This window comes from Pteronotus mesoamericanus, unplaced genomic scaffold, assembly GCF_021234165.1.
Source record: "Pteronotus mesoamericanus isolate MK-2021 breed Mesoamerican mustached bat unplaced genomic scaffold, CSHL_Meso_final contig_221, whole genome shotgun sequence".
In the NCBI taxonomy this organism is placed as follows: domain Eukaryota; kingdom Metazoa; phylum Chordata; class Mammalia; order Chiroptera; family Mormoopidae; genus Pteronotus; species Pteronotus mesoamericanus.
In genome coordinates this window covers 3,902,591-3,923,031 of record NW_026555092.1, presented here as the reverse complement: position 1 = coordinate 3,923,031, position 20,441 = coordinate 3,902,591, and the positions used below count along the sequence as shown (strand labels likewise).

General features: G+C 51.3%; 1 protein-coding gene across 1 annotated transcript in view; it reads left to right on the top strand.

Annotated features, from left to right (window-relative positions):
• STPG1 (sperm tail PG-rich repeat containing 1) overlaps window positions 1-16,827 on the top strand; it is a 36,329-nt gene extending 19,502 nt beyond the window's left edge. The window contains exons 5-8 of the mRNA XM_054571473.1: window positions 2,206-2,314; window positions 6,703-6,868; window positions 14,689-14,879; window positions 16,751-16,827. Coding sequence (XP_054427448.1) covers window positions 2,206-2,314; window positions 6,703-6,868; window positions 14,689-14,879; window positions 16,751-16,827 — 543 coding nt within the window. The remainder of the gene's footprint in view (window positions 1-2,205; window positions 2,315-6,702; window positions 6,869-14,688; window positions 14,880-16,750) is intronic.
• Window positions 16,828-20,441: the final 3,614 nt, after the last annotated feature.

Sequence of the window (20,441 nt, the reverse complement as noted above, 5' to 3'; positions counted from 1 at the left end):
TTTTCCCTGTGTACTGGGAAGCCCTTGAGGGGGCTAGGAGGTGTGGGATAATGTCACCTGATATATTTTTTAAAGAAGCTCCATCTAGCAGCTGTATGGACTGCAGTGTGGGCTAAGAGTGGACTTTGGAAAACCAGTTAGGAAGCTGTTATGTTAACAGGAGAGAGGTGGAGGCCTGGTACAAGAGAGTGATCGTGGAGATCCTTGGTCACAGCCCTTTCCGCGTCTCTCACAGAGGTAGTTAGTGTTTCACGCGTCTGCTCCCCCAGCCCCCTGTGTGCTCCTTTGCCCAGCTTCAGGTCTCCAATGCCCAGCACAGGTCCTGGTATTCAGTAAGCATACAATAAATGTCGATGACATCAAAGGAATAAGTCCTCAGTCATTAGTATACCGTTGTTAATCTAGAAAAGAGCATTTCCCAAGTCAGCTCTGTCCTTCTGCCAATAGTTTGATTTTAGGCGCATGACTTTTTCTTATTCATTATTATTTTAATGTGGCTCTGAAAATAATGCATGCTCATCATAAAATATATTCAAGCATTATGGAAACCCATGAACTAAGAAGTGGAAGTCCCTTAAAGCTCTGCTCCCCAAAGCAAACGACCGTCCAAAACCAGGCGCAGTTCCTGTCATGGTCTCGCCCTCCCTCGCTCCCTTCCTCCAGTGTTCGAGTGATGCTGTGCACAGTGCATGTACATTTTCTCCTTATCTTGGATTTTTCCCCCCATGCAATACAGTAAATCAGCTTCCTTCTCTTTTAACCTGCCCGTGGAGCTATTTTCCTAGTGTAATGGTGCAATCTTCCAGTGACACGCACTCAACGTGCACAAAAATGCCCTCTTTTCCGTTGCTTTTCTGCCTGGGTGAGGAATAAAGCTGCAGCAGTGTTCGGTCTACAGGTGGCTTTTTTCAGACCTGGAGAACAATGGTTGAGTCAACTGGCGAGGAGTAGAAATGCGATAATCCTGTTAGCCACACTGTGCATTGAGGTCTGCCAGGCCTTTCTTCGCCTTTGCTCACCACGATCCCCGCTTCTCCACTGGAATCCTTTTCCCTGGTCCTGTTATTACTTCCTCTCCGGCAGCCTGGCTCCTCTCCCTCAGTCCAGCAATTAGCCTGCTGCATCTGATCTCTTTGTTTGCCGTCTCTGCAGGCAGCCTAGCCATTAGGACCCTGGGAAACACTGAATTCCTCCACCTTTGTCAACACAAAATCAAAATGCCATCTGCATTTCTTGAGAAACATTTTTCTGACAAAGGAGTATCACAGAAAATCAAACCATCCTGGCCCCAGCAAATATTTTCACTTATTCGGTAAATATTCCCAGCCGTGGCAGGTACAGTTTTTATGGCATGTTTTATCTAATGAATGCAGGAGACTGACTGCAAATTGGCATTTAAAATATTTATGATTCATATGTAACATAAGAACGATCTCAGGGTTCTTTTTTTTTCTTCTTCTGTTATTTTTAGAGTTCCAACACACTGGACACTCTCAAATGTATATTGTATGGATCGACCAAAAGTCTTAATTTCTGGTCAGTCCAGAGCCATCAAGACAAGAGAGCGCTTACAAATCTGATTGTAACCATAAAGCACACAATTTCCTTGTAGGCAGCAAATCCTGCATTTGTAGGACTGTTTGATAAGTAAAGAGTCAGGTGGGGATGTGTAGGACTAAGTGTTCTGAAAGGAGTAAAAACCATAGGGAAAATAATGAAAATAATTTGCATGTGTAGTGTTACACAGTTTTAAAAAAACCAAACAAAACACTTTAGGTGATTTCCATGGACCTCCTGTCCCCCAACCCCACCTCAACAACCCTCTGTCCGGAGGAGCCGGGATCATCTGAGCCGTTCTACAGACGAGAAAGCTCAAGTTCAGGGGAATGAAACCACTTGCGCAGGGTTGCTCACGCCGTGCGCAGCACAGCGGGCCTGGAAGCCTTGGAGGCCGGGCCGCAGGTTGTTGCTCGGGGCACCGTCCTCTGGGGACACTCGCTGGTGATCCCAGCTCCTAGACTGCTCCGGCTGGGGTGACGGAGAAGGCACCATCCGTGTGGCCTTTTCCTTTCACATCAGTTCATTTTCTGAGAAGGACAAGTTTAAATATGATTTTGTACCCAAATGTGACTCTTGTCCAGGCATGAGGACAAAGACAAAGAAAGGAAAGACACTGGGCACATGGTGCTGAGTTTCTCTCCCCAGGCCTCCATCTGGAGCTGCAAGCAGAAAAACAACGTCAGCGCCCGAGCCGGGTTCATGTCCAAAACCCAGAGAGGATTTTTCACTGTCACTGAAAGAGGACCTGCCCCAGGTAAGCAGCCGCCTTGCCCTGGCCTTGACCTAAAGGTTCATGTCCAGATCTGAGCTGGGGACACCCATCCTTTAGGGGAGTCTCCCGAAGGAGTTGGGCCTTGGGGAGGTGGGGGTGGAGACGGGTGTTGCCCAAAGAGGAGAAGGGTAAGGACAAGACCAGCTGTCCCCCTTCAGGGAAGAATGGCTGGCCCTCAGAACGTCCCCAGAGCAGCCTCGTTGGCCACCCCTTTTAGGGACCAGGCATGCTTGCAGGGGGCAACCACATGGGGCAGTGGCATCTCACCTCCGAAGCGTGCGCATTCCTATACCCCAGGCACCTCGCAGGCCGCCGGGGGCACACGATACACACAGCGTCCTGACAGTTGGCTGCGATCAATATTCCTTTCCTCCCACGCCTAGAGGCGACTTCATCAACTAGTCACCAAACCGTGGAAAATAGCTCCGATTACTGAGCGCCCGCTCCCTGCCAAGCATTTTCCCTGCCGTCCTCACATATCCATCCTCACAGTCCACATTCCTAGTCCCGCGATTCAGGTGAGAAAATGAAGGCTCAAAGAGTTGCGGTGACTTGCCCAGCGTCACACGGCAGACCTCAGCTCAGAGGTGTCTGACTGAGGAGACTGTTCCCGTGTCATTCCACTATGACTTCTGGGATCGCCAGGATTCGGGAACACACAAGAGTTTGCCTGCAAGTGTCTTCCCGGCGGGGGTGACTGTACCCCTCCTGTGCCCTCAGACCTCCCCCGCCCCCACCTGCCAGTCCAAGTGAAGACCTTTCAGAGAGGTCTGCACCCCAAGAACACTCATTCTATTAGGGAACCTTCCCTAATGGGGACTGAAGACCCCCAAGGGAGCGGTGGGCCCCAGAGCCCAGCGGAGCAGGGACGGTTTTCCTCCACAATCACGCCCGTTGGAGGGGGCGTGGATAAAATTGCAGCACAAGTCAGATTTCGGCAAATCCAGATTAAAGCTGAGATCAGTCTGAAGCTGAGTAACAAAAGCAGCCCTAATTAGGAGGCTAAACCCCAGCTAAAGCTCCCCTGCCTTGCATCATCTGTGGGCAAAGCCCCACCTTGTTTGTTTATACAGGAGAACAAAGCCGGTGTCCCTGGGGTTTGGCCAGAGGCCTGCCGGTGAGCCCGGGGTTGTGGGCTCGCAGGCTCGCAGCCTTACAGCCAAGCTCCTGTGCCCACCCCCTGACTCTTATAACAGAGAACAGGAGTGGGGAGGTAGGCACCAGTATCTGTTAAACTCCTACTATGTGCCAGAGGCTTGACATTCATTACCAAATGCTCTCAAAACCCCTGCAGAGCACTTGCCCAGCACATGATCATGTGCTCAGAAGGTGTGAGCTATTATTATTTTATGCCCATTTTACAGCTGAAAATGATCTTTAGAAAGCAGGTGACTAGCTCAGGGTGCCATCGGATTTGAATCCAGGCCTATTGGCCCTGAGGCCGGCCTGGAGCCTCAGGTACCTCCTCCGCCTCCACTTGCCAGGGCCAGAGCCTGGGGAACCTGTCCTTCTGCCAGAAAAAAATCTGCTTTGACCCCTGGAGGTAATGCTGTGCTTCTACTCCCCGCTCGGTGGGACATGACCAGATGTGGAGCAGAGGTGGCGTCCCTACTCTGTCCTGCTGCCCCGAGTGCCCTGCCTCGGGCCAAGCGCCTGGTCTGCCTGCCCGGCCTGCCCTGCCTTCCATTCTGGGCCAAATGCTCACCTTCGCCCATTTGCTGGTTGGATTTTCTAAAGTTTAAATGCACCAACCACATCACCAATGTCTGCCTGTATTCTTCCTTTTAAAAAAGGGTTATTAGGACGTGGAGAAATGCCTACGTTAAAGTGTCATTTAAAAAACATGAGTTGCAGAATTGAATCTGCCGTGTGAGCTCAGCATCGTGAAACAGAGTCTGGCTGCACTTGGGAACTAGAATGTCACCCTTGGTCCTCTCCGAGCCATGGGGGCAGGAATGCCTTTTTCCTTTACTTCTGCTTTTCAGTGTTTCATAATGAAGCATTGCTGTAACCTTTAGTTAGTTATTTTGCGGGGGAGTAGGAGTACATGAGAGAGAGGAAAAAAAAAAGAAATGGAAAGATAACATGAGAGATATAAGCCAATATTATAAATGCTGCTAGCTGGACATGTGCTTTTTTTTCTTTTCTTTTTTTTTTTTTTAACTTAACCATATACTGGGAGTATCCTTTCAAGTTATTAAAAATCCTCCTAGAACATCATTTTTTAAACAGATACATAGTGTTCTATTGTATGGTGAACCATAAGTTAAGGAACAAATGTCCTCGTATGTGGGTTGTTTTAAACTGATTACTAATATAAATATAGTGGCAGAAAACATCCTTGTAGTTCACAATTTGTGTACAAACAAGATCATTTCCTCATATGAACTGCTTAAAGTAAAAATGCTAAGTCAAAACACATGTAAAGTATTTCAGGCTTCTGCGATTTGCGATCACATTGCCCTTCGGAGCAGGCATCATTGGTCCTCCTGCTTCCAGGAGGTGCCTACTTCCCTTTGCCCTTGCCATCACTGGGTGTGACCATCTAAGTAAAATCTTGCCAATCAAGTAATAATGCCATTTTCAGTACTTTTGCAATGAAAAGTACATTTTCTTTAAAACAAAATTAACTTTTCAATGTTTAGAAAATTTGGAATATTTTTCCCATCCAGAATGCCACCACTAAAATATATGAGGTCCGTCCAGAAAAAGTCCAGCCATTGTTAATATAATGAGAACTGTTGGCACAACATCGAGGTAACCTGGCAGCCAGGGAAAGTGGACTGGAATGTGCATGTGTGAACAATGACGATTTCACTGTACTAGTCAGTCGTGACAGTAGATGCCGTCGAGTGAGCATGTGTACTGTGTGGCCGTTGCATTCAAAATGACTAAATGAGTAGAGCAACAAATCTACATCAAATTTTGCATTAAGCTTGAACATTCCTCTGTGGAAACTATTCGGGTGATTCAGAAGGCCACAGCTGTGGGCAGCTGGTGATTGGCAGCTTCATCATGACAACGCACCCATTCATGCATCGCATCTTGTGCAGAGTTTTTTGGAGAAACATCAAATCACCCAGGTGACTCAGCCCCGCAACAGTCGGTATTTGGCGCCCTGCAACTTCTGGTTTTTCCCAAAACTAAAATCACCTTTGAAAGGGAAGAGATTTCAGACCATTGATGAGATTCAGGAAAATACGGTGGGGTAGCTGATGGTGACTGGGAGAACTGTGTGAGGTCCCAAGGGGCCTACTTTGAAGGGCACTGAGGCATCATTGCCCTATGTACAATGTTTTTTGTAACTTGTATCTTCTTCAAAAAAAATCTCTATTTTTCATATTACACGGCTGGATACCTTCTGGACAGACCTCATAATTACTTCCTCTTTCCTGGGCTCCTGCCTGTTTTTAGTCAGATATGTCCATTCATACACAGATGTCATCATAAAACATATGGACTTTCAGCCTTTCTTTTACTTTTTCACTCACCTGTATTTTCAGAAACTCAGCCTTATGGTCTTCGTATTTATCATCTTCAGGGCTGACTTCCACCAGATTGAGCTGTAGACATTTAGACTGTGATGCGTATCCTTATGCTCAGAGCTTTCCATTGTGTTGAATCATTTTCATAATTTACAAGTAATGGGAAGCTTGGGTGTGCAGACCTCTTCGAGGCTTTTGCCTAGTACTGCCGCTTATACTACAAAACGCCTACACCCACTGACAGGGCTATTGACAATTTGGGGGTGAGGCTGCCTCCTGCAGACCCCAGCTCAGATCATTCTGTTCTTCCCCAAAGGTTTGTGCACAGTCAGGTTAATTTGATTCTGCCACAGTTTCCTGAGACAGGGTATGGTGGAAAAGCATGGGCTTTGGAGACATGTAGCCCTGGGCCCACACAGTAGGTGTTCAATAAATATTTGTGGATTGCAAAATAGTTATGAAAGAGCTACTATGTGCCAGGAATCTAAAATGTGATTCAACTATTATAACCACCCTGTTGTTGGAAGGATTTTTCTTCTTACTGTATAGAGGAGGAAGCTGGGCTTAGTCCCTGGTTAGGCAAATGTCTTTGGGCAAATTATTTAATATCTCTGAGTCTCAGATTCTTCACGTTTAAGATGGAGGTGATAATACCCATATTGCTGGGCTGCTGGGAGGGTCAAATGAGCTAAGTATGTGTTGAATGTGGCACGTGTTCACTAAATGGGGAGCGTTATTTTTAGCTATTCCAGGAAGCCCTTCCATTTGATCATCTTGGACTGCTATCACCTCACAGGCATTAAATGTATCCTCAGGTGTAAGGTATGGCTTTTTATTTACTTGGGAAGAGTTTCTTATTCTGTTTCAAAATTTCTTTCTGTTTAGGGCATTATAATATCAATGAATCCCTTGTGAAACCGTCGCCAAAGATGTTAATGTCCTGTTTTAAATCAAAAACTGGCCGTGGATTCCAAGTGACATCAATAGGCCCGGGACCCGGTTATTACAACCCAAATGATTGCATCAAAATTCCAACAAAGACTCTTATCCCGTGAGTGCTGATTTTTCTGATTTCTTTTGAAAGGTGGTTGTAGGAAGGACCCCAACACGGGTGGAAAAGAAAGGGGAGTCTGTCCGGACACTGTGCCAGGTGGATCTCCAGGACCCTTGTTGACACAGTACATGCTCAATAAATGTGTATTGAAAGCATAATATTTATTGAGCAACTACTATGTACCAGGAACACCACATCTTATTCAATTATCATAATAATCCTGCTGTGAGAACTATTCTTCCTAGAGGAGGAGGTGAGGCTTCAGTGGGACCGAGAGACTTGCCTAAGGCCATGCAGCCAACCTGAGGTGCTTCTGGGCATCGGGCTCCGGCCAGCTGGCTCTTCCCACCGTCCCCGCGAGGCCACACTCTCCTGGTGCTGGCTTTATTCTGTTTTACAACATAAAACCTCCCCTGGGGTGGCAGGACTTGCGGAAGCAGTGGCGCTCTCCCAGTTTTGTGCTGATAGGTTAAAAGCCTAGACTTTGGAGATGGTCAGACCTGGATTGAAACTTCGGCCCTGCTGTTTTCATGTCACGTGGTCTTGGGCCCTGTAGTAACCCCTCTGAGCCTCCATGCCCTCATCTGTAAAGTGGGGATAATTCATGCCTCATGGTGTTGTTTGCAGATTTAAACATACACATTTTGCATATGCCCTGACTGGTGTGGCCCAGTGGGTTGGGTATTATCCGGTAAACCAAAAAGTCGCCTCTTGGATTCCTGGTCAGGGCACACGGCTGGGTTGTGGACCAGGTCCCTGGTTGGGGGCGTGCAAAGAAGCAACCGATCAACATTTCCCTCCGTCTCTTTCTCCCACCTTTTCCCTCTAAAAATAAATAAATAAAATCTTTAAATACACACATACACATATATATTTGGCATATGTACAGTAGGTACAAATGGTGACTTAATATTAATACAGATTTGAAAAGTGAAGACATGGATGTGTGTTACCATTTTTAATATCCTGTACATATAATGTTACTTTCACATAAGAGGCTAAAAAACTCACAGGGCTTATTTATTCCTCACATGGTTCTAGAACTTCTAAAGCTAACTGCGGTCAAAGTCAGGCCTCCTGTCACCATCTAAGACCTCAGCCCTGCGTGGCCTTCTCCAGGCAGGACTGGCTGCTGGGAGGGCTGACCGGGGGGCTGGGACCCAGCATACAGGCACCTGGCACCTCGGAGCAGGCGAGTGGGCTCGTGGCCAGCGTAGGTCAGACGTCTGGGTACCCCAGGGAGGCTGGCGGCACTGGGCACTCTCTGACCATCAGCGCAGGGCAAGGAGACGGCCGTCAGGGAGAGGAGCAAGGCGGGAGCCCGGAGAGGGCAGCTCGGTCCAGAGGAGGGATTCAGGCCTCGCGTGGAGTCCACAGGGTAAGCCGCTTCTGCCCTTTGGTGCGTGGGCTCTGCACGCTGACCCTTCACAGGACTCGGGCAGGAAATTCTCCAGGAGCAGGCTGTCTCCACACCCCAGGGACTTCCTGCCTCCGGGTTGGCTGCGGGCACCACTGCGCGGCACTTGTCCCCTACGCTGTCAGGCAACAGAGTGGGTAACAGGCCCCGCTCGGCGGACCCGACTGTGAATCCTGATTGTCCCTTGTAGACGCTTCTCTCTCCGAGCCTCCGTTTCCATCTTTTTAATTGGTTGGAGATAAGAACCTTATCTCATAGGGGTTCTGTAAGGATTAGGTGAGGAAGTGCTTGGAAATTGCTATTACTAGTATAGCTGCTACTACTCTACATCCTACAGGCATATTAGGGTATAGGAAGCCGCTGTTATTTGGCCCAGCAACTCAAGCCCCCAGTCCGCATCTGGAAGCTGCATCAGGGAAATGGTGAAAGGAGCGGGGAGGATCCTCGGTGTTTAACGGCTTTCCCCAGAGAAGTGTCGCTTGGCTTTGCTTAAGTTTGGATGAGTGGTTTGAAATATTCTCATTTAATGGCATTTGCATCTGTCAATCAACAGGCTCTGGAGGTTTCAGGTTCTATGCTGGAGGCTGTGGAGTTGCTCAGGTGAACAGAACACCATACACACCTTCAGCCAGGTTCGCCTGGGAGCAACCCAGGGCAAGGCAGAGGAGCACAGCATGCCCCAGAATGCCAGCCTTGTGGCCGCACACCACCCCTGGGGCATGGCTGGCCAGTGCCGTGGTGCCCGTGCGCTCGCAGGCCCTCTGGGATGCTCTCTGAACAATGGGTCCTTGGTTAAGAAGCCTTGGAAACACTGCTAACAGACCCTCTGCCCCTGCGGACGACGCAGTGCACACAGGCTTAGTAAAGGCTCTGAGAAAGCCTGCAGGAAAGGAACCTGTTAAGCCCAGCATCTCTTAAATTCGGGTTTTCCTTGGTGAACGGATGGTGTCCCAGTGTCTGAGGCAGAACATTGGTGTGAGCTGGCTCTGTGGTCCGGGGCTGCTCTCAGCACCTCGCTGGGCCTTCGTTTCTGTACATGTGCAAAGAGGGCGCGCGTTTCCTTTCTGACACTCCGTGACCCCAGGGTGCTCACGTGTCGCTCAGGAGAGTGCATAGCGGGCAGTGAACAGGGAGCCAGCCTGGACCCACAGAGGAGGTCCAAAAAACATGTTTTTAAAATGACAAGGAAAGGATGAAGGAGAGAAATCTGTGACTTCATTTAAATAACAAGGACACAGAGCTGAAGTGAGCTTTGGGTTATTGTAAAAAGGCATCCATCCGTTTCTGTTGAATGATAGAGAGATGATGATATATGAAGAAAAGATACAGCTGAATATTGTAGTATGGAGGGAATGTCTGAACTCTAGGCCCTTAAATCCAAATTTTGTGGGCTCTCCTGTGTCCCTGGAGGGAGGAGGGACAGGGGTACCTGGGCACCAGTTGTCTGGGATTGTCAGTCCCCTGAGAAGTTCTGTACAGCTTCCGGTCACCTGCACTAAACATACATGTGACCATGTGTCTTGGGTTGGAAGTGCTTGGCTCCCCATATTGAGGTAGGGCCACAGCTTGCAAAATGATATTTGGTGCTGCTTTCTTTAGGATATAAGGGGAACAGGGGAGATCCCTGGAGTGGTTAGTGCCAGGTTCCCCACCAACAGAAGCGGAACCCAGAGCGGTGGTCGGTCGGTGGTGGGCAGGAGCGCTCAGGAGGCTGGCCAGCTTTGAGAACCTGGGGGTGCGGGTGGGGTGGGTCGCTTAACTCCCTGGCAAATTCAAATTCATCCTCTGTGAACTGGAACGGATACTCACAAGGTGCTTACAAGAGTAAAATAAGATATCCCACATAGCACACCAGGAACGGCACACGGAAAACTTTTGGTACACGTTGAGGAGGGTCCCCTACCCTGGACTGACGCTTCCTGAGTGGCCCCTGTACGGCAGATCTGTCCTTAGGGGGCAGGTCCTTAGCGGGGCCATTTCTGGGGTCCTTGGTTGAAGACCACACCACAGGGTGGCCCACAGGGTGGCCCCCCTTGCAACTCAGAAGCTAAGAGGATTGACCAGCTTCCATGGGTCTTCAGAAGAGAAGCGTCAGCCATGGTGTCGCTTCTTCAGGGCCGTGTCACAGGAATGACTCAATCAATCCGAGTGACTCAGGGTAAGGGCTTTTAGAGATCAAAACAGTTCCTCCCAGCTGCTGCCTCCCAACTCCCCGGCAAGGAGGAACACCCACTGACATCGTCCTCACCTCTGATCTACTTCCCGGAGGTTTAAGCCTCGGGTTTTGCTCCGACACGCTGCGCTGTCACAGCCAGGGCCACAGAATCAAGCCTGCTGGCCCCGCTTCAATTTGGCTAATTACGAGGGACCCACCTAAAGTTCCCCTGGGATTTTCAATTAGATATGGGGTGCTTCTTCCCAAGCGCTGTAATCTGTCACCTGCTACCCTGTTAAACAGATACTGCATTCCACCCCAGAGGCATCGGCTGCCCTTTAATGATGAGAAAAAATTGCCCCTTTATCCCTCCAGACCCTGGGAATCCCCGAGGCAGAGTGAATGTGTGCCTGGGAGTGTCCCGAGGGTCTCCGGAGCCTTCCCCCAGTGACCTGCTGCGTCCCCGGAGACATTCATTATTCTCGGGAGATTTGCAAACAGCTCACGGTGGAAGCTGCAAACAGACTTAATCCAGTTGTGGCCAACTCAGAGCCTTTGATAGATGTTTTCTTTCCACGGGGCAGGACCAGGTTGGCTTTTATAACTGAGCAATGAGGCCCATAAAAGCCCCAGTCACAAAGCACTGAGGGCTGCCCCAGGTTTGATCCAGCCTGACCTTTGGATCTGCCCAGCCCCGCCGCCGCTGCAGACGGAGCAGCCCTGGATGATGTTAAAACTGGGGGCGGGGGGACATTTGTCTGGGCTCCCCTACTTGCTTCAACCCCTCTTCTCTGCCTTTCAGCAAATATCCCAGAAATAGGGACAGGGCCTCAGAGATGAGTCAGACAGACACAACCCCCTCCCTTAAAGAGCCGAGCAAGTGAGGAGCATAAAAAACATAGCATGTTTTGTGCAGAGAAAAGAATGGCTAGAATGTATGGAAGGGCCAGCTACACTGATGTTATCTAGGGCCAAGCTTCCAACTCTTCTACAGGTCGGTCCTGTTCATAGACTTTACAGATGAAGTGTGGACTTGCCCAGGTGCTGGAGCTTGGAGGGGGATCTGACGGCAGACCCCAAAACCCATGATCACCTGGAGAGAGAGGTGGAGGAGCCGGTGGGGGAGGGGAGAGGGCCATCTCCCTGCAGGAGGCGAGCAGTGAAGACTGAACCAGAGTTTGCAGGGAAAGGAGGTGCTCATGGCCGAAGGAACCGCCTGGGCAAAGGCACGGAGTTGCTGCAGTGTGCTGTTGGGTGTTTCTAGAATGTAACGTGGAAGCAGGGGCATAGGAGATCAGGCTGGATTGAGGGCCATCAATAGAAGCTTTTCCTGTGGCTTTTCATCAGGGTCTGCGAGGGTGATCAGAAACAAATGAACAACCCAGAAATCATGGGGGGATTGAGGTTTGAAGGCAGCCTGGGTGGCTCATTCTTTGTCTCCTTGTGTCCTACTTCCTGTCACGTGGGGCCACAGCTTTTGCCCCTGCTGTTTCCTCTGCTGGAAACGCCCCCTCCCCACCCATTCTGCCTGAAGAATCCCCTCTTACCTTCCAGGGCAAATGCTGTCTCTTTAGGGTACATTTCTGGATTCCCTCGGTTGGAATTAGTGTCTCTCTTTCTCTCTCCTCCCAATGCAGTTTTTATCTCTAGTCTAACATTTCATATTTAAAAAAAAACAAACCCCAAAACGATGCAGCTATAAAGCACTAGCTAATTTTCGTAACAACGCTGGGTGGCAGATATTATTATCCACCATTTTACAGAGCAAGAAACAGGCACGGAGGGGCCAAGAGACTTTTGTAGGGACACTCAGGTAATGACTGGGGAAGTCTGAGTGCAAAGCCGAGTGCAAACCGCCTTAAGTTGTCACCAGCATGGTTGTCCCTGGCAGTGGGTGGCCAAGCCCTCAGGAGTCCTCGGGGCTCCTGCCTTAGCACAGGAGAACCTGGACTTCCCGACTGCCGAGTGCCGACGCTCTCTACAGATCCGAGAGCTGAGAGCGGAGCAGGCGGTGCCACGCCCGCCTGGGGAGGCTGGCGGGGGACTTGCTTTCTCTGGGCATCAACTTCTTTAGTGGAACAAGGAGGTTGGATACGACATCTCTAGGTTCCCACTTGCTCCCAAGTTTAAGAACGCCTCTGTCCCAGAAGGAGCCGCTCTCGCCAGGAATGCTGCCGAGCCCCAGGCCCTACTGCTCAACCTCCTGCAGGCCGTCCCTGGTTAGGAGAGTGGACACCTCAGAGACTCGGGCTTGGTGGTGACCCAGACAATGGAGTGACCTCATACAGCTGTTGGCTCATTTCAGATCTAATGTCCAGGAATCAAGCCTGTTTCTCAAGGATGCCAGTCACACAGTCATCTGATTTCTGAGGGTTCTTTGAAGGGGTGACCCAAGCCAGAACAAGGAGCAGCCAGCTTTTATTTATAAGGGAAGAGGTTGTTGATCACACACCATAACCAGTTCTTCCGTGCCAGCTGGAGGGGAAAAAAGGGAGGCAATGTATTTTCCCCCTTTCCTATGGGCACCTTTGTTCTAAATATAAGCGTCAAAGCCAGCTGTTCGAGGCTCAGGAGGGTTTACTGTGGCTTCCACAGGCCTCGCCTGGAGCAGGAGGGCCCGCCCTCTGGGTGAGTCTGGGAGGGAGCCTCCAGCCTGTTTCCTGAGGCTCGGTGGCCCCTCTGAGACCAAGCCACGGGCAAGAGGTGCTGCAGGGGTCGTAATAATGACCATGACAACTTTCATTGAGCACTTACCATGTGCTGGCACTGTGCTAGGCCCCTTACATGCCTCTTCCCCGTTCATCACTCCTTTGTGAAGAGCGGGTGTTGCTGAGCCTCGCTGTGGGCGGGCAGGTCAGGGCGGTGGCCCAGGCCTCGCAGCCGGTGAGTGTCACGACCAGAATTCAGACTCAGGTCTGCGTGGCTCTAAAACTCCAAAGCTCCCCCGCCGCCACGATGCCTTCCCCCTGTTGTCAGGCACCTGACAGCTGAGTTCTGATGCTGGCATGACCACTAAAGTGCTCTGCCCTTCGGGTGACTTGTTTTCTCTGGGCATCAACTTCTTTAGTGGAAAAAGGAGGTTGGATATGACATCTCTAGGTCCCCACTTGCCCCCAAGTTTAAGAACGCCTCTGTCCCAGAAGGAGCTGGCCAAGGAGCGGCAGAGCTCCAGTGGCCGGGAGTCCCCGTTCCCTCCCCTGTTCCGAAGGCTTGGCCTCAGGCTGGGGTGAGTCTCCTGTGGCGGCTCAGTGCTCTGAGGACCTCCTCTTCCCTGTGGACAGAGGCCTTAGGAGAAGCTTCAGAGGTGAGGCGGAAGTAGGCAGCCCTCCTGTGGCGTGGCCAGGGGAGCTGTGTGAGCCCCGTAACAGTCCCAGAATTCCCTGGGAAACCCGGCGGACCCTCTTTGAATCAAGGCTGGATGGAACATCACAGCTGGAAAGGACCTCAGAAGTCATCATGCTCAACTCTACTCATTTTACAGATGGGGAGACTGAGGCACAGAGTGAATTATTGTCAGAGCCAAGACTTAAGTAGAGGTTCCATTTCTCTTTCATTTATTCTCTCAATGCCAGACATGAAAGACCTTTCTGAAAGAGAGGGAGACAAACCTGAAACAAACAATGGCAGTGTAAGTGGTGAGTAAGGGATACAGACATCCCTTAACTTCCAACCCAGTATTTTCCTTGTCCCATGTCCTGCCTTGACAGGGAGGTACTGGGTAGGATTCTGGAATGTCAATCCTGGAATGGCCTCTAGAAATCCACTAGTCTTGGCACAGCAGTTCCCGGGAATTTGGGAAGCCTCTTTTCTCTCCCTAGCCATGGCAGACATCACAAGTAGATCGCCAATGCTCTTCCCCTAGAGCCTGCGTGAAGCCTCAGTCTTTACAGAGAGCCCCAGCCAGGCACTACCAGTTGCACAGAGTTGGCAATGGGCTACATGCTGCCTGCCATTCCTGACTAGCTTGGTAACATCGTTACAACCGTGTGTACTGAGCTGTCACTTGGCACTGGGCTGTGTCTGTGACTTGGGTGTACCCATCTCAGTGAACCTTGATAGTGAACCTGAGGTCCCAGGCCCCCCGCTCACCAGCGGTGGAGCCACAAGAAGCAGCATGTCTCCCGGTGCCGTGTCCAGTCCCCTTGCAGACGGTTTGGTGGCGGGCAGGTCTCGGCTATGTCTAAAAACTCCCATTTCCCTGATAGACTGCTTTAGTGACACCTTCACATTTTGTCTTTTCTGAAGGAGAAACCCCACCCTGAACTTCTCTGCCTCTCCTTTGCCTCTGCCCCCGAAGCCGCCTCTCCCAGGCCCTGGTCAGTACGAGATCGTGGACTACACGGGGCCCCCCAAGCAGTTCATCTCCAGCGCATCGTTTGTGTCCAACACCAGCCGGTGGACCGCAGCGCCGACCCAGCCAGGCCTGCCTGGCCCAGGTCAGGGGAGTGATGGAAATGACTGCAAAGTCCAAATCGGGAATTGTTTGTCATTCCTGGGCCATCAGATGCCACTGGTTTGTAAGCTCTTTGCCAAACAAGTTATAGTGGTTACAGCAGATGTAGGAGACTTTTCAGCTTGTACTTTCAGAGTATGAAAGTTTTTTTTTTTTTTCTCCAAAAGGTGAAAGGGTTCTCAGGGGTGATCCCGGCCAGGGATTCACAGCCAAGGACCATAAGCATACAAGAGGCTGAGAGATAGGCTCCAAGGGCTCAGTGACCCTGACATTGTTTGGAGACATTGTTTTCTGGGGACAGGGGTCATTGTTATTGTCAGGTTGTCAGAAAAGTTCACGTTCTTAAAAATGTTGAGATCACTGGCCTCTTCTGGCTGAGTCACTCTATACACAGGACGGCCTGTGAGCCAGGTCTCACCGGGAAACCTCAGTGAGCAAGGGGCAGGGCAGGGCACAGCCCACTTCCCCACATGCCTGGCTTGTCATGAAATGAACTGGGGACTCTGCACTGGAGCAGCTCTTTTAAGCCACCTGGTCCCATTCCCTTTCCACAGGTGTGCGTCAGCCGCGATACCCTGTTACTTCTGGGCACTACCTGAGAGTTAATAGCTTGAGTGGCTCACTCTGGTGGGTGGTCCCTGTGCCCACCAGCCTCTCTGTAGCTGTTTGTAGAGCCCCTCAGTGATTTACAAGCCCCCGCGGACGGGCGGCGTGGGAGGAGGGAGGCCGAGCTGAGGCAGCTGCCAGGTCTGTCACGCTCAGCCTTTCCATGAGCGTGGCTGTCGCGCCCCCCCGGGGGAGGCGGAGATGACTTAAGCCCTGCGCTTGCCGCCAGGGTGTCAGTCTGGTGGGGAGACACCCTCCCCTCCAAACACACAGGTGGGTAGGACGGAAGGTAGGCAGGACAGGGAGAAAGCCATTCTCATAGCTCTGGCCTTGGCAACGTAATCCAACCCACCAGACTGCAGAGGTTTGACCTTCAGGTCACCTGCTCAGTCCAGGCAGAACTTGGTTTGGTTCAGCAGATGTGCTAATGCTCCGGCTGAGTGGTGAGCGCTGGGGGGTGGTCCCGGAGGCCCGGGGGCCTGCAGACATCCTCGTCTGACCCTGTCTGGCCCAGTCCCCGAGGAGCTTTTTCCTCGGTGTCTTCTCTGTGCCGTGCATGGGGCGAGACGCCTGGCACAGCGGTCAGGCCAGCGCCTGCTATGACCGTCCGTGCCAGGGTGGGCTTCCCAGAGGGGCCTCCTGGGCGTGAGCAGCAAACATCTGCTTCCTGGCCTCCGGTAGGTACAGATCTGCCTGGACCACCATGTGCCCCCAGCAGTTCCCCAGGTAACCAGCTGGGGCCATGCATGGCCCCTCAGTAGCCAAATCGGCATCAATGGAGAGTCCCCTCCCGCCCCTCCACCCCCCACCCCTTGGTGGTTCCCTAGCCCTGTGGGGCCCTGGCTGCTGGTTGCCTGCAGAACCTGTGGGGCTTTTGCTTTTCTGGAAAATTTCTGAACTAAATCCAAATAAAACCCCACCAAGCTGACACCTTACTTCTTTAAGAGGAGAGCTTCACTCAATATACTTTCTTCAAATTCCATAGAAAGACCTTTTGTCAATTTTCTTTTGTTAAAGAAGTTAAAAGGAGTTAAAGGAGGTGGGAAGCCATGTTTGAGTCTTGCTTTGGCCAGTTAAGTGCCAGGTGACCTTGGGCTGGTCCCTTCCTCTGTCTGTCTCCCCACACGTGTGGCACAGGGGCTAGGATGGGGGGGGGTCCCCACTGGCCTTGCCAGCTCTGACGTAGGAAGAAAGAGCCTCTAGCAACTGGCTATTTCTCTCTTAATGTACCCTGTTCCCTCCTCACAGCCACGTACAAGCCGGAATTCCCTGGCAAGCAGTCCTTTCTCTACAACGAAGACAACAAGTGGATCCCCGTGCTGTAGGGACCTCACAGGGCCATGGCCACAGCCCTGGCCACCAGCGGCCACGCCCAGGTTCCCCGGGGCACTCATTCGGAGAACGTGTATTTTATGTGTGACAGCAGTCAACTTGGGGGACAACTCTGCCACCCCTGCCTGGCGTTAGAGCTGGGCTGCTGCGCTTGTCCTGGTCTCGGGCTGCCTTCTGGAGATTGGATTCCCACCCTCGCTGACCCCTGGTTTCCTGAGCGGAAGTGAGGAGCAGACAGAGCCATGGGTCCGGCAAACTGTGGCCAGATGTGCAGATCTTTCAACAGAACCTGGGAAATCTTTAAAACATGCAGTCTCTTGATTTGAGGTATTTACAACCATATTCCAATTTAAAATGTTTTTGTTCAGGCCAAAGGAAACTCTTCTGCAAGCCATTAGTTGTCCCCTTGGGTACTAGACGTTCTGGAAGACTTATTCAAAGCTGACACTTTCCTTGATCCCAGACTCTTGACAATGGGGCTGGACCCCAAGGCCTTGGTTTTTAGGTCCCTCTGACCCCAGGGGACCCTGGCAGGCCACTGGGTTGGGAGCAGCCAGCCCTGCGGTCACTGTGGGCAGAGGCTGGCAGTGACGCTGCTGCGAAGACAAGGCAGCCCCCTCCTCCCCGAGCGCAGCTGGGCTGAGCACTGGTGGGTGAAGACCATCTCTCCTGGAGGAGCCCCCTCCAAGTGGGGTCAGGGAAGAAGGGGCCTGGGAAGAGAGCACCGGGCTGCCAGCCACGCAGGATCTGTGTTCTGCGGAAGACGTGACGGGAGCTGAGGCCCTGAGCTCTGAGGGGCTGGGTCATCGCCGGCCTCCCTTAGGATGACATCGGCTGCTCACAGCTCCATGCAGGCCGGCGGCTCTGAAGGCCTGGCTGCATGTTAAGGTCCCCTCGGGGGCTCTCATAGGAGCAGCCTGCCCAGGCCCTGACCCTCGGAGTTCTGATTTAATTGATCTGAGGTAGAGTCTGGGCAGTGGTATCTTTATTCAAGTTTTCAGTGTGGTTATAATGTGTCTATTTAGGGTTAGGATACACTCACAGTTTAATAAAGTGTTTGCAAGTGTGAGCGTGCATGCAGGTCACTTGGAGAGCTTGTTAAAACACAGATTCCACAAGCCTGGGGTAGGGCCTCAGAGTCTGCATTTCTGTTTCCTTTTTTTTTTTTAATTGAAATATAGTTGACATAGAACATTGTATTAGTTTTAGGTGTAAACATTTCTTACATGCTCCCAGGTGGTACTGATGCTGCTGGCCAAAGGTCTGAAAATACGCCCCATTATTCTGCTCTTCCTCTGGCCTTCCATTTGTCCTTCTTCCCTTCCCCCTTTCTTCCTTCCTGTTTCCTCGTGTGCTCACTCATTCTTTCCTCACTTGGGCTTTCCTTGTTCACCGCTTCCTCCCCTCACCGGCTGACCGTGTGTCTACTTGCCAGGACCTCCCTGCAAGCAGGGGGTGCTCTCCCCACCAGCCAACAGCTACCTTTCTTTAGTGACCCCCTGTTGGACTTAGCTTTACTTCTTTCACCTTTTTCACTCTTTGGAGAGAAAGAGCCCCAGAATGGCTGCGGTCGGGTTCGGGAGCATCTCTCCCGGACCGTCTCGCTCTCCTTGAGGTCCAGGGGCCTTTCTAGGCCTCGACAGCCCTTGTCTCCTCATGGGGAGGGGAGGAGAAGGGGGCCCCGGGGGCTCTGCCGGAGACGGCGGTTGTACAGTGGCTGGAGCTGCCCGGCTCCTTCCCTGCCCTCTGCAGCAGGCTTTGCGCAGAGGCTGCCAGTCCCTGTGTGCATTAGCCCAGCCAGCAGATCATAAAGGCGTCAAGGCCTGTGCAATTCTGACCCCCTTGGAGCAGCAGTTTTCGAACCTGATCGTGCAGCTCAATCACCAACGGGGCCTTCAAAGGGACCGAGGCCTGGGCCTTACCCCGAGAAATCCTGAGTTAATTGTTCCACGGTGGGGTCTGTGTTGAGCTAAAGGCTGCCCAGGTGATTCCAATGTGCAACCAAGGTTGACAGGCATCACCTGCCAGCTTCCCAGCTGGCTCTGTGAGGGGAGGTGGCAAGAAGCTCAGGAAGAAAGGAAATGAACTGGGGTGGGGGACCTCAGGGTGCCTGGCCACGCATGTGCTGACACTCTGCACCCACTCTGCCGTTTCGCCCTCACACGTCACGCTGCTTAGGCAATTCAGGTGATGTCACAGCAGCAGCGGGGCCTGAAGTGGACAGGGCAGCTCTGGGTGCTCCGCGGGGTCCTTGAGCCATGCCAGGCAAGCCCTGTTGGAGCCTGAGGCCAAAGAAAGCATCAGTACTGATCCTGGCTTCAAATTTTGATATTGTCTTCATTGTGCACTTTTTTGCCTTAATTATTAAAAAAACACAATTGCATTTAACTATGGTTTATTTGCCCTTGGGCTTCTGTTTCTGCGCCTGAGGCTAGAGCCGCGCTTGCCTGGCTGTAGTCCTGGCTCTGGCTCCAGGCAGAGCCTCAGGGATGAGGGCCATGCACCCTGCCGTTGGGGCTGGGAGGCCCTTAAAGACGTCCATGGTCTTCAAACTTTAAAAAAAAGTATTCTTCAGACAGAAGTTTACATGTACATGGAGAAAAGCAACACTGCTCTGATTAAGTCCCGGAGGATACTTGAGGGCTGCCTGCTGTCCCTTCTCCCACATTGCAGTGGCTTTTGAGACCCATCAGTGAACCCCGGGGCTCAAAGGTGATAGTTAGAAATGACCCTCGCAGACCACGCTCCTTATTTTATAGCCAAAGAAACGGAGCGCTAAAGGTGGTAGTGTGCTGGTAAGCCAGAAAAGGAAGGGAGGGAGGAAGGAAGGGAAGGGATTTGTGACTTGTTCTTTAGGGAAAATAAAGGCTTTGATTTGCAGCATTTGTCAATTCCCATGGTGTAAATACTCCCACCAGCATGCGGTCTCTGACCACTGAGTTGAGAGGAGAGGAGCACAATTGCTTCTGTGAGCCAGCAGGAGCAGGCTCCAGGGAAAGGGACTTAGCCTAGAGAGCAGGGGCAGAGTTGGCACAAGAACTCAGGGCCTGCGGTTCCTACCCCTGGGCTCTGCCCACTGGCCCCAGCTACCAGGTCTCCCTGGACCCTTCTTCCAGGACTTCTTCATGTCCAGTCAATGATCCTAAGGCCAGAACCTTCAGCCTGTGGGACCACACAGGACAGAGATCTGGGCATCAGGAGTCTGCTGCCCTGCAGGTGGAGACATCTGCTTCGCCCGTGCCCAGCACTTACCACTATCCTTTAAATCCAGGGCAGACTGCTCGCAGGATAGAGAAAGAACGAGGCCTTGTCTACTTTCACCCTCCCTTCCTGGAAGACTTTCACAAAAGGAACAAGAGCAGAATTTGAAGTAATATATAGACAGCATTTTATTACTAAACACTATATGAGTATACAAAATGTGTAATTGAATAACAACTAAAAAAATAGTCCAAGAAATGTGAAATACACATTTTTTGAAATGATAAAAATGTATCCATGAAAAATATAAAATGTTGCATATATGTACAATATATACTTATATATATATAACATAAATGAATTGAGTGAGAAATGTGTACAATAGCCAGCAGACATGGCGGTCCGT